This window comes from Myodes glareolus, chromosome 19 (genome assembly GCF_982192425.1).
Source record: "Myodes glareolus chromosome 19, mMyoGla1.1, whole genome shotgun sequence".
Lineage (NCBI taxonomy): Eukaryota > Metazoa > Chordata > Mammalia > Rodentia > Cricetidae > Myodes > Myodes glareolus.
In genome coordinates, this window is record NC_142044.1 from 47,485,286 (window position 1) to 47,499,334 (window position 14,049).

At 51.6% G+C, this 14,049-nt stretch overlaps 1 protein-coding gene across 1 annotated transcript in view; it reads left to right on the forward strand.

Moving 5' to 3' along the window:
• The window catches only part of Fbln1 (fibulin 1), an 82,200-nt gene that overhangs the window by 28,542 nt on the left and 39,609 nt on the right, over positions 1-14,049 (forward strand). The window contains exons 9-14 of the mRNA XM_048444940.3: positions 2,409-2,552; positions 3,539-3,667; positions 4,385-4,510; positions 5,733-5,852; positions 7,215-7,346; positions 9,573-9,696. Of these exons, the coding sequence (XP_048300897.3) occupies positions 2,409-2,552; positions 3,539-3,667; positions 4,385-4,510; positions 5,733-5,852; positions 7,215-7,346; positions 9,573-9,696 (775 nt within the window). The remainder of the gene's footprint in view (positions 1-2,408; positions 2,553-3,538; positions 3,668-4,384; positions 4,511-5,732; positions 5,853-7,214; positions 7,347-9,572; positions 9,697-14,049) is intronic.

The window sequence follows — 14,049 nt, forward strand, 5'->3', positions numbered from 1 at the left end:
CTGTGTCAGCGTTTTTATTCATGTTTAAAATAATAACATCATCAACAGAAATAGCTGTCGGGAGTCAGCGCATGGAAATAAGGGGAAGAGTGGCGCACCGTGGTGCACGCCTGACATCCCAGCACGTGCAGAGATTGAGGCAGGAGGAATGCGGGGAGTCGGAGGCTAGCCTGGACTCTGTAGGGATTAAAGTCCACCCTGGGCTACATGTTGGGACCCTGGTTCAGAAAAGGAAACGAAAATAAAAACCAAAGATGTAGGCCATCCAGAAGACAGCTGGGGGTCATCTCTTTTCTGTGTGTCTTCAGAGCTGACAGCCCACACACTTCTCCCTGTGTTCTCTTGATTTCTCAAAGCAGCTCCCCCCTCTATAAAGGGAAACACTGACCCAGGCTCTGCCTTCCCAGAACCCCATTCCATTCCCATCCCCGTGCAAGCAAAATTGAACCCTGCCGGATCAGGCCTAGCAAAGCAGACAAAAGGCTGGGTTGAGAAAGCAGAGGCCTTCCCAATTCAAAATGTAAAAAGCTTTAGAACTTTGAGCTTGACTCCTTTAGCACAGCGAGGAAGTCTTTTGGGGCCTTCCTTATCCCTTTTCTTCACTCTCTACTTCATGTTCTCCTTTTCCCCTTCATTCCTTGGTGGAGCGGGAGGGAGAGGGGAAGGGGAGGGCGGTGCTTTCTGCGTCCTAGTCCACAGGTGTCGGTTTCTAAGATCCTGGGGCCATCGAGGGTCCCAGCTGGTCTGAGAAGTGCTTTGTCAGACCAAGTGAGCTGGGGATGACAGACAACTCCTGTTCCCGCACCACAGGAACCCCACAAGGGACAGCTCACAGCATGTCCCAAAACCCTCGTCTAGCCTTTCGTGTCTATTCATATCTCTGCTGATCCACCTTTTATATTTATTTCATTCATCCATCGTCGATCTTTCGTGAAGCTCAGGCCAGGGCACTGTCTTCTCCGACAGTTTGGGAAGCCACACCAGAGGGGGCACTCGGGGCTGAGGGCTTCACTCCTGGCCACTGCACTCACCACTGACAATAGGCAGGGGTTGCCACGCTTTGTGTAAAGGACGAGATAATGGATATCAGCCTTCCAGCCATCTGGTTTCGGTCGTAACCACCAGGCTTCTGTAGTGGTGATGCGCAAGCAGCTGTAGACCACATGGAAGGCAGCAGGTCTGGCTGACTGCCAATAAAGCTTTATTTACAACAATGAGCAGTGGGCCAGATTTGGCTAGGGGGGAATAAGGAGACTGGAAGTGATTGTGAGGATGGATGCCAGGACTTCCGACCGGGGCAGTGTTACCCTCTCTGCCCCTTGTGAGCCTGAGGAGTTACTTGCTCTCTCCAGGTTTGGGGTTCCCAGTGTACCATACGGGCAGTAATGCCGGCTCTGCCACTGCAGGCTGGTGATTGCAGTCCAGGGTGGTAAAAGATGTGACTGTCGCTGTAAGTCCGCAGTGCTGCTTTGTCTGTGTGGAGGCCCATTCCAGCGACGAGAGGGACTCAGGCATGATTCTTTGTACAGCCTGGGGAGGGGAGGGCTTGGTCGTCATAGAGCAGACCTGCTTTCTGACTTCAGCTGTGAATCTTGCGCCATTGCTCCTTCTTGCTGTCCCCAGACCCCAGTGTGCTTTGGGAATGTGAACTCAGGAGCTCCCGACTTTCTGAGTTCTAGATACTTCTAGACATGCTTTAAGAAAGAGGTTTGGTTTTGTGTAGACTTTGATCATAAAGACCTAACGGATGTGTATCCCAGTGTTTGTTCCTGGAGTATTTACCGGTACACATTTGTATATGTCTGTCCATGGTGAATGGCCAGTGGTCCCCATACTGTAGCTGTGGAAGGAGACCCCATGAGGGGAGTTTTGAGTGGCCTGAGTCAACCCAAGTGGGGGACGCAGGAAGGAGTCTTCCGTGGAGAAAGACACGGCTACTGCCCTGACTAGAGGTGGGCCCTGAGTGGCTGGTCCAGGACTTGTAGATGTATCACTAAGGTTTCCAAGGACTGGCCGGGTGCAGTAGACAGGGACCACCCACCCATCAGAGGAGCCTGGGGCCTCACTGTAGTCTGGAACTGGTACAGAGGGGTGTGTACCTCTGTCTCCTAGGCATCAAGCTTGGGGGGGGGGGCTAGCTACCTGTGTAGGTCAGGTGCATGCAGAAAAGGCAGGCCAGCAGGGGCCACAAAGGATGTAGAAATTATGGTTGGAAGCAGGAGGAGAGGACAGGGAGGGATCTGAGGCTGCCTTGTCCTTTGGCCTTGACCTTTGTGTAGGGCAAAGGGATCAGGGACTATGGTTTGTGGCTTTGGTGAGGGAAGGAAAGGCTCTTTTGGAGGTTCAGTGGCTGTGTTCATGGACAGCCTCTGGTTAACCATGCTGCCCCTTGTCTCTTCTCTCTGTAGATATCAATGAGTGTTTAAGTATCAGTGCCCCATGCCCTGTGGGGCAGACATGCATCAATACAGAGGGCTCATACACATGTCAGAAGAATGTGCCCAACTGTGGCCGTGGCTATCATCTCAACGAAGAGGGAACCCGCTGTGTTGGTTGGTATCAAATGCATGCACACACATGCATGCACGCACGCACGCACATGCACACACTTTCCTGTCTGTTTCCAGTACAGTCTTTCCCTTCTCTAGAAGAGAGAGTTGGTCTCCAAAGTGAAGACATTCTGTTTGCCCATCCATCCCATTGCCCCTCCCTGGGCTTAGACCTTTGCCGTCTTGCCCAAACTATTACAGTAGTGCATACCGACATTTCCAGTCTTGTCTTTAGTCTGTCCAGTGCTCTTAGGCTCCCTGATCACAGCCTCTTGGTGGCTAAGAATGGACATTCACCATTCAGTTCTCCTAAACCAGTCATAGCAAATCGAGATGGCACAAATCTTGCTACTCTCCTGTTAACCAAGGTTTTCTGTCCCACCTGGTCCTGCAGCTGTTAAGTCCCAAAGAATCACACAGAAGTCTACATTAGTTATAAACTGATTGGCCCAAATTAGCTCAGGATTGTTACTAACTCTTTCTTAATATTATATTAGCCCATTATTCTTGCCTGTGTTAGCCATGTGGCTTGGTACCTTTTTTTGGCAAAGTAGTGATACCTTGCTTCTTCTGTGACTGTGTCACTACTGCAGACTGCACTTCCCTCTTTCCAGAATTCTCATTGCCTCGCCTCTACTTCCTGCCTGGTTGTCCTGCCTCTGCTTCCTGCCTGGCCACTGGCCAATCAGCATTTTATTAAAACATGATTGACAGGATGCAAACCATTGTCCCACAGCACTCCCCTGGAGAACACAAGAGTACTGAGTGGCGACTTATTTATTCCCACTATCTGCCTGCTCGCTCATCTCTGCCAGGAAAGGAACCTCCTCCCCCACAACCCTTAGCCATCTCAGGACCTCTCTCACAGCCCTGGGCACTTCCTGTCTCACTGGAGATTAGGGCTGTCACATTGTAGGTGCTCTGTGTAGAATAGGGTGCTGCTGTCAGTGTGAAAGGTTCTCAGTGTGTCTTCCTTTCTCCTCCACTAGATGTGGATGAGTGCTCACCACCGGCCGAGCCCTGTGGGAAGGGCCACAACTGTTTGAACTCCCCAGGCAGTTTCCGCTGCGAGTGCAAGGCTGGATACTATTTTGATGGCATCAGCAGAACCTGTGTGGGTATGTGAATGTCTTTCAGGCTCCAGGTCCTGGCCAGGTGACTCCACATAGAGGACAGTCTGCGGCACCTACGGTGACCATGTCTATCCCATCCTCATCTCAGAAGATCCCAAGTGTAGGCAGTCACAGGGTGAGGACCCACAGTTAGGAGACACTGTCTAACTGCAGCTCTGCCACCATCCTGGCCTCGGGCCATCATCAGGGCACGAACTGTGTCAGCCTGCTTCCTTATGGAACAGGAGTTCTGTTTGACTGCAGCCTCCAAGGGTTTCTAAGACTCCAGCCCAGGTCTGCAGCCAGAAAAATGACAGTGATTTCCCAGAATTGCTACAGACCTTTAGGACTCCAGGGCTTGGGATACACAGCTCCCTAAGACAGAACAAAAGGTGACCAGGAGTGGAGTCAAACCCCATCCAGCTACTGCTTGCTGTTACCAAACCAGGATACTCAATGGAGGCCGACAGCTGCCCTATCTCCCCCCTGCAGCAAACCCCAGTATATTCTCCTGTGGGAAGAGGGCTGGCAGAAGGACATCTGTCCAGATGTGCCACATTTGTCAGAGCACACAGAGACACAGCCAAGGGAGGCCTCAGCTCTTCCATCTGAGACATGAAGGAGTCAGGGGCCGAGGACCATGAACCACTGCCATCAGCAGAAGGGTGGAACATGGCCCTGCTCCAGTGGACGCACTCTGAGCCAACTGCCCCTCTGTTTCAGACATCAATGAGTGCCAACGCTATCCTGGGCGCCTGTGTGGCCACAAGTGCGAGAACACGCCAGGCTCTTACCATTGCAGCTGCTCTGCGGGCTTCCGGCTGTCTGTGGATGGCCGGTCTTGTGAAGGTGAGGATCGGTCACGGTGATCAGCAGCCTTAACTACATCCCTCCTCTACTCACAGACTCCTTTGGAGTTTAGTGGGCAGGCATGTGACTCCAAGCCAGTCACAGCCATGCTGAAACTTGGCGAGTCTCCCTGGCAGGGCTTGGCCAGTGGTTTGGTTCATGAGTCTGGCTGTGCACAGATAACAGAGTGCCTTGTAATATCATGTGTGGTTATTGTTCGGTTATTGTTCCTGGATGTGTTTAGACATCTGAGCCTCATGCTTTGGTAAGACTAAGGACACGGTGCTGAGGCCTGGCCAGCCATGCCTCTACTATGTGTTATTGAGCATGTGCACCGTGGTGTAGCAAGATTGGTTCCTATGTCAGGGAGTATGTTTATGATGTGATGGAAAAACCACACTGGACACAGACTGAGCAGGTGACCTGACCAGGCATGTTGGGACCACAGATATGAAACACTGAGAGAGAGGCTAATGGCCTATCCCTTCTACTCTCTCAGAAACATAATAAATGAATGCAAGAAGGAATCTCTAAGCCAGAGATCAGCCAGCTTTTTCTCTTCCAGCTGCATGGTGACTATTTTAAACACAAAAGTAGCCATAGGTTCTGGTCAAGCAAGGGTGTTCATAGCTATGTGCCAACAAAAACTTTATTTCCAAAAAACAAGTGGTGGGCCAAACCTGGCCTGGAACTTGCTCTAGGTGAATGGAATTGGTGACCAATAGTTGGGCTGCAAGTAGCCCCGAAGTTCGCAGATTTAGGTGTACCAGGGCTACTGTCCCACAGCTACGTCACCTTTGTCACCGCCTGGAAGATGAAAGTGGGGAGGGTGGGAAAGATTTTCACTGAGAGCTAGAAGGGGCTGTGGCCAGGATGGGTCTCTGGGTATGCTATCATGCTGAGCCTGGGCCCTGTGGGGTGGGATTGAAGAGCGCCAAGGCTGGAGGCTGTCATTCATCCTAACAGGATTTGGTGTGGCTTCACACAGTCAGTAGCAGGGATGGAGAAATTCCAGTTTTCTCAGCTACCGGGGGCTGGAGTAGAGGCCCCTCTCTCCTTGGGAATCTCAGTCTTCAATTTCAGACTTCACCTCCCTGTTTCACATCAGGGAGGTGATGAGGAAATATTCTGCTCCCTGCTCTCGATGTCCTCCCTCTGCACGGGAGTCAGGGACTTGAGGTGTGGGTCTGAGCTGTGACTCTTGGGAACCTCTCTTTTCTAGATGTGAATGAATGCCTCAACAGCCCCTGCAGCCAGGAGTGTGCTAATGTCTATGGCTCCTACCAGTGTTACTGTCGCCGAGGCTACCAGCTCAGTGACTTGGACGGGGTCACCTGCGAAGGTGAGGGCGCCCTGTGTACTGTGGGGAACACCCTGATTCTGCCACCCAGTGCACAGCAGTCTCTGGCTGCATTTCAGAATCCGTGGTGGAGAGCCTGCCAGGATTCCTCTACCCAGTGAGAGTCCTGTTTGCTCCTTTGGAGGCGGGGCTGGATCCTTGCTTTTCCTCTGGTAGACCTTTTACTTGGGTTGAGAGTGAGGTTAGGAAGCAAGCAAACCAGTCTGTGGGTTTGCCCTTAAATACACATGCCGAGGTGGTAACCGCTCGGTATGCTGGCACTCCAAGCGACAGGGCACAGGAACCTGGCAGCAGTATGTGACTGAGAGGTGAGGAGTGAGCTGAGGGCCACCTGACCCCTGAGACACAGCTCTGCTCTGGCCTTTTGAGCTTCAGCCTCACCAGGCCTGGCCATCACCTTCTCTGTCAGATGCAATCCTCCCTCCTAGACTGTTGGGACAGCCCAACCAGATGGCAGCTCACAAGCACCTGGAAACGTCAGTGTTATAACAAGCTGAGAACTCCCAGGTCCAGATCCAAAATGCTCTCTTCTGCGCTCGCTCTCTCTCTCTCTCTCTCTCTCTCTCTCTCTCTCTCTCTCTCTCTCTCTCTCTCTCTCTCTGTATAGAGGTGTGCCAGGGCCTTGCTCAGCAGTTGCTGCTTCACCCAGCTATGTCCCCAGACATAAAATCTGAAGCTTTTTGAGTCTCAGTATGATGCCAAAGTGGAAAATTCCATACCATGAATCACAGACCAAGCTCAGGTACACTGAAAATACCGTATAGAAATGGATTTGGGGTTTAGACTTAACTCCCATCCCCAAGATATATTTATGTAAGTAGTAATGTCCCGGAATATCTGAGACCCTTCTGGTCCCAAGCGTTTCAGATGAGGGAGACTCAGCCTGTACTTTCATGTGACGTGCTGTGAGTTTTGTATATTTGATTGGATGATTGGGTTAGGTGCCTTTTTTAAAATTTATTTTATTTATTTATTTATTAGCAAATTGTCCTCTATTCTCCTTCTCTGTACACTTCACACCATACTAGTTTTAGACTACAAGGGCTAGTTCCAGGACAGGCTCCAAAGCTACAGAGAAACCCTTCCTGAAAAACCCAAAGGGGAAAAAAAGACTATATATCCCTAGAAGAGTCCACCCCCTCCCTGGGCCTCAGTTTCCCCTTCTGTGATGATGGTCTCTTGGCCACCGTCAGCCCCAGTGCCCGAGGCCTGTTCCTGGCTTGTTCTATGCTGTTGCCCTCCCAGCCCAGCCTGGCCATGCAGGGCTGCCCCGTGGCCTAGCTGCTGCTGTGGCTGTGGAGCAGAGCTGGATCCTGAGGGAGGACTCTGATTGTGCTGTTGCAGATATTGACGAGTGTGCCCTGCCCACCGGGGGCCACATCTGCTCCTACCGCTGCATCAACGTCCCCGGAAGCTTCCAGTGCAGCTGCCCCTCATCTGGCTACAGGCTAGCCCCCAATGGTCGCAACTGCCAAGGTGAGTGAGGCGGACTGTCTACCTTGGGGTCATCCATGCGTTTGACAAGTTTCACAGTGTTGGAGGAGATGTGCTTCCCAGATGCAGGGACTGTGCCACTGGTGAGAATGATTTCAGGGAGTAGGGAGAGGTGTCCCGGCTTCCCACACAGAAGACCAAGGGTGTCCTCAGGGCTGTCTGGGCTCTGTGAAGGTCCTGTCAGGTAAGAACACCCAAACTCTCTCACTCTGTCCTTCTTGGCACTTGGCAGAGTGACACAGGGACCCTGTCCTCAGTCTAGTCTAATTGTGTATTCTCCCACCCAGTCATTGGACAGACAGGCACTGAACCAGGTCCTAGGATACAGAAGTGAGCAGGTGTCAGGTGCCTCTGCTCCTGCAAAGGGCTGACTGTGGTCTGGTATGAGAAGCCAGAGGTCTCTGTATCTGGGGACTGTAGCAATTGTGGGTGTTTAGTGGGCTAGGGTCAGCTCTGGCATCGGGTCAGCTCTGGCATGGGCTCGGTGGTGAGAGCTAGTAGAGTCTCTGTATTTGTCCTTCCTTCCTAAGAACTTGCTGGGTTCCCCGTCATTCCCTATTCACCCATTTGGTTACTGACAATGCTGAGGACAAGCTTGTGGACAAATGATCTTGTGTGTGCCCTCTGGCTCACACCAGGAGCTGTCCGAGGAGCATATCACAGGCAAAGCTGTCTGGCCCCTTCACAAGTCCCCCATGAGCTGGCAGTCCAGAGGCTCCAGAGAATCCCAGGTCCTGAACGTGAAGATGGGCACTCGTGACCCCTGCACTGCAGGTGCAGAGAGAGCCACTTCCTTGGAGCTGTCTGACCAGCCAACCTGACCAAGTCCTGGGCACCAGGTTGAGGCGGGGGCGGGTGGAGAATGGCAGAGGAAGATTCCTGATGCTCTACACATTCATGCATGGGCACTCACACACACACATGTTTGTGTACATAACCCCTCCAATACACACACACACACACACACACACACACACACACACACACACGCATGTGCGTGCACACATACCACCACCACCACCAACAAAGGAGGTGGCCAGCCAAAGGCAGGGCCTGTGACATTCTCTGGAAGGGGCCCGCTCAACTTCTCTGAGGTCGGACAGGACTGTTTTTACCCCCATAGTCCTGCTTTCTGCTCTCCTGGCGCAGGTCCCTCACCACAGCCTGGAGTACTGCCCAGAAGCAGCAAAAACACATGCCTGAGCTGGCGAGATGGCTCATTGAATAAGACTCTTGTTGCCAAGCCTGATGACTCCAAGTTCAATCCCTGGGACCCACACAGTAGAAAGAGCAAACAGATTCTTGCAAGTTGTTCTCTGACCTTCACATGCATGCTGCGGCACATGCCTATCTCCACCCTCCAAATAAAAAGGTTTTTTGTTGTTGTTGTTAGTTTTTTTGGGGTTTTTTTTTGTTTGTTTGTTTAGTTTTTAAATCCACAAACCCACATTCTTGAGCTGTGGTCTTTGAGCTTGGCAAGGGTTGCTCTTGCCAGTGACAGTCAGACACGTGACTTTTCTTAACAGCTGCCGCCTATGTTTGGTGATAACCCTGAACCCCACCCACTTGGAATGTTGTATAAGGGGCTTCCCCACCTCTAGAGGCTACAGGCCCTGTATCAGGATCTCCAGGCCTGGTCCCCTTGTCTAACCACTTTTGTTACTGCTCTGAGACCCAAGGGAAGATGCATGGCTTCTTTTTAGGGCCTGTTTCCTCACCTGTGATGTGGGACCAAAGGCTCAGACCCTTCCTGACTGTCAAGATGTAGCTAATCACACATGAGGTCAGGGTAGCGTTCCTTGAGAGCCATGGGAAGGTGGTATGTGGTTGGAGCACCAGATTCTGGTGCCTACTTGCGTGGGTTCAAATTTTGGCTGTGTCACTTATATAGATCATGTGACTGTGACCTGATTCCTTACGCTCCGTGAACCGTTTCTAAGATGAGGACTGTAACAACACACATTGTCATCCCTGCTGGTGTCCCAACACCCTTCACACAGTATCTTGTTGCACACCCCCACTGAAACGATTGTGAATAAGCTAGTATCTTTGTAATTCTCTGTGTCTCATAAACAGAGGGTCTGACACCAGATGGTGCTCCCATGGAGGTCCAGGATGTTAATTCCAGGATGTTAATACACAGTTTGCATGGGTGGGGATGGCTTTCATGGCTTTAGCCTATACCACGCTGTCTCTGGGTCTCTACAGACATTGACGAGTGTGTGACTGGTATCCACAACTGCTCCATCAATGAGACTTGCTTCAACATCCAGGGCAGCTTCCGCTGTCTGTCCTTTGAATGCCCCGAGAACTATCGCCGCTCCGCAGACACGTAAGTCTCTGGGACCTACTGTCGTCTGTCTGTATTGGGTTTCCTAAAGGCCCAGCACAGGGCATGAACAGGTGGCCCATAAGCTGTGACCATAGTGTTCTCCTATTTGGCCTTAAGAATCTGCTGATTCTTGGTTGGGAGGTTCTTGAGGGCCAGTGAGACTGTCCTTGGGAGGCCATGGGGATAGCTGCAGCTGAGTCTTGGACTGTGGGCATGTTGCCATTGAGGTACACCTTGGTCACTTCATCTATAACATGCTTATGTGAGAATACGCTGACCCGGAGGAGCAGGTGACAATGTCACTCTCTTGGCCAAAATCCAGGGTTCAAGGTGACTTTTAAAGGCATCTGCATTCCATCTAGCATAGTGATGTGTGGAAACAGCATGGGGTATCCTGTGTCCCATACTTGAAACTGACTATGTGCCCTTGTAATCTCCGGTCACCGTGGTGTCCTCTCCGATGTCCAGGAACTCCTTCCTTAGGGAGTTTAGAGGACTCCCAGGCCATGGTTCCCACTGCAACCACTGTCATCTCAGTTCTATCCAGAGAACTTCATTTACCTGCTGTGGGGAAAGCTCCACTCTGGGAGCTCATTCCAGGAGTGTGGATCGATGACCTCACCACTAGCACCGAAATGCTCAAAGCGAGCATATGGCTGGACAGCCTGGGTTTTTCATTGTGATCTCTTGACCTTGTGCTTGTCTTTGGCTCTTGGCCAGCCACCCTGCCTGATCAGTGGTCAGTGTTTCCTTTTGCTGATGCTTCAGGCTCCCGTGTTCAACGTATGATCCCGGGGAGAGCCCTTTCTGTTGTAGATTCTGTTCAGCTTCCAGTTTGCTCTACTCTGGAAACCTTGAGTTCTTTCTGACCTTAGGACTGCTTGCCTACCACCCTGCCCTTATCCCTGACCTTCTGTATTTCCCTGGCATGTTTTTAATCTTCTCACCAACTTACCACCTTCTGTGATGTGTTGATGCAGACCTGCAATCCCAGCACTATGATCACCAGCTTGAGGACAGTCTGGGCTGCCTGTTGAGACCCTGTCTCCGCACTGCCAAGTGCCTTGTGTCTCTCTGTGTCTGGGTCAGGATAAAGCTACTCCAGAAGTGGATTTGCAAATGTGTCGCATCCCTAGGAGGTCACGAGTTGTGCAATAGCCTGGCTGCAATGGCAGGACTGTCCTGAGTCACCGAGAAAGCTATGCACCCTTGGTTTGAGGCCGCTTTCTGTTTCCCATTACAAATGACTGGGTTTGAGGATTCCAGAAGCTGGGCTGTGGTTGTAATGGTTACTTCTAACTCCTGTGCTGAGGGCAGGACATTCGAGTCCGTGGGGAGGCAGATTGACCTTGCTCGCTGAAGTGATTGCTAAGGTGGGCAAAATCCAGCTGCTGGTGGGCTGAGTATTTACAGGCTCCTGGGTAGACGATGGGCCATGGATGTCCCGCCCATTGGGCGAACTTCAAGGAGCACAGGCCAGATAGTGAACAGAGAGTACACAGGATCCCGAGAGTGGAGAGAGGCCGACCTGGCCAGGGGAGGGGTAGATAGGTAGGATGTTGTTGGCCAGACTTGAATTAAGGTCAGTGGGAGCTGAGTTAGGCAGTGGGGGAGATTGGGGACCTGCACACACTGAAATGGGGGTATCCCTGGGACACCTGTGGTGCATTTCCTGCCAGTGTGGGGTTGATGCGCCAGGTCACAGCTGCCGCATCCCACTGTTTCTGGGACTGGAAGAGGAAACTATTCTTCATAAAAACAGGCTGGATGTGGACAGAGGGACAAGGGAGGTGATGCTCCAATCCTGGGAAGATGGCCATCCTCCTGTGACACTTTCTGTCCTTTGTCTGTGTGTCACTAAGTGCCGGAGATAGGGATGGGGGAGGTGGAGTCGTCTATGCTGAGGATTTGGGGAGTCCTAAGTGAACCCCTTGGGAACGCTCCTCTTCCAAGCAGAGACTCAAGCTTTATGGAGATGCTGAGATATTCTAGATAGATCACAGTTTGTTAGTCATGCTGACTTGGGTTTCTTGGAACTTCTGTCCTAAGCTGTAAGGTGGAATGGTGGGGTGGTCTGTAGGGTTCCCCGCAGGCATGACTCTGGGGCACAGCCTCCCTCTGCTTGTTTTGCATAGACCTCACCCTGGGTTCTGCCCAGCGGGCAGGAGCAGGCATCCCAGGACACACTTATTCCTGCAGTACTGTTGGGGGAAAAGAAAGCTGGGTCTTCTTTGGTTATGGTGTGTAAATCTGGGAGGCCATATGGGGATGCAAGGACTTGGGCTGCAATGTAGAAAGGCTGGGCTTCTGGTCCTGGCCTTTCTCAGTGCTGTGGCCTTTGGTCAACTTTGGGCCACTTAAGTAAAATGGTACAAGCTTACTTGCTTGGTCAGATGTTGATAATCAGAGGTAGCGAACCTGACTCAGTGCTAGCCCAGTCTGCCCATTGAGCTGTTGTGGGGGTGAGGGTGGTGGGCCATTCTTCTCCTCAAGGCACAAGTGAGAGGACAAGATTCTTTTTGAGTGACATCAGTTTTGTTCTGCTGGTCAGTGGGTGACAAGGCTGTGTCTAAGGCCACTTGACTCTCGGATGGGAAAGCCAGAGATGGCATATGAAGGGCATATGATTATGACTTTGTGACTGGCAGCTGTACCAGAGTCTCTTTGGTTACAGCTTTCTCCTTTGATGGACCCTGTTGAGGAGGCATGGACCAGTTATGAGACCAGTGCTGGGCAGAGGAAGTGGGGCCGAGGCCTGAGTCTCCAGTGGAAGGTTTTCACCCTGCTGTTTACCCTAGCCGGGGGTGGGGTGCTAGTGAGAAGAAACTCATTTCCTGACACATGTTAGAGGAGAGGCTTCCATTCTACAAGCCTGTTTCTCCTCATCAGAAACCTGGGTCTCTTAATTCCCTGACCTTTAGGAAGGAGACAGTACACGGCGTGAAATGGATGTCGTGGCATAACACTTGTGATCTCAGCATTGGTGAGGTAGAGGCAAGCAGATCAGGAGTTCAGGATCAGCGATGACTGCATGAGGCACTGTTTCAAGGAGAGACAAGGTGAACAGGGATGAGCCGAGGGCTCAGCAGGTGACTCACTTGCTCTGCAAGTTTGAGAACTGGATTTCGGATCCCTAGCACCCATGCCAGGTAGGCATAGCAGCTTATCCGTGGAGATGGTGGGTTCCCATGGCAAGCTGAGTAGTTAAATAGCCAAATTGTCCTGCTCTGAGTTCACGTGAGGCACCCTGCCTTGCTATATAAGGCAGAGATCAATCGGAAAAGACACAAGGTGACAACCTTCAACCTTAGGCATCCATATGCATGTGCACACACATATGCCATACGTGTATATACAAAGGAATCAGTGGGTGGCTCTCCTGCGGTTCATGCTCCACAGGGGCAGCTTGTTCTGGAATCATGATGGGTAAGATGTGGGAATCAATCTTCTCCACCTTCCAGTCTCCCCCCTCTCTACCCCCCCCTCGGCCTCAGACCCTCTCTCACTTCATGCAGATTCCTTCTCTCCTATGATAGTCCTGGCTACCCAGGAGCCCGACCCAGCAAGCCAGGGCCACAAGCCACAAATGAGTCCCATGGACATGCCCAGGTAGCTAAGGTCCTAACTGCAGAGTGCTGATTACTTCTGTGTTCAAGGCTGTCTTTAGTATTCAGTAGGGCTGGATACATCGTTTTGCCCCTCTGTAGAGCCACCCTGGAGGATGGTTGTAAGATCAGTCATGAAGCTGGGTGGCTCTGGGTGCTGTGACTTGGGAAAGTGGCATAAGTGAAAAGCTGTGGTCCCAGAGGTCAAGAGGGACTGGGCCAGGTCCTAGGCCTCTCTCAGGAATGACAAATGGCTCATGTGATGGAGATGTCAGCAGATGATCACAGGGGTGGTACAGCAGCCTTTTTCTTGGCTTTTGTCTCTCATCTGTACTGGCTTCTGATTATTTTCACAAAACTTGAGGTACTACTGTCAAAGATGTTGAACTGGAGAATTGGGGTACATTGTACTGTAATGCATATATCAGGAGGGAATGTGTCTGTGGGTGCTATGTGGTCCCTGCGCAGGGCAGGTCCCAGGTTCAGCTTCCCTTTACCCTGCTCTGTAATTGATTCAGTGATGACTGACACCCCTCTAACACACACACACTCACGCACACACACTCACGCACACACACACACAATCTGGGTGATTCAGCTACCAGGTTTCCTTGCTGTCCCTAGTCTGACCAGCAGTTTGCCACACACGGTAGTTATGACTTCTAGGATGTTTTGATGAAATTTGGGGCAGAGAAGGGAAATCAAGGACCAAGCCGACCTGTACAGTGACCATTTACAAAGTGCTGGC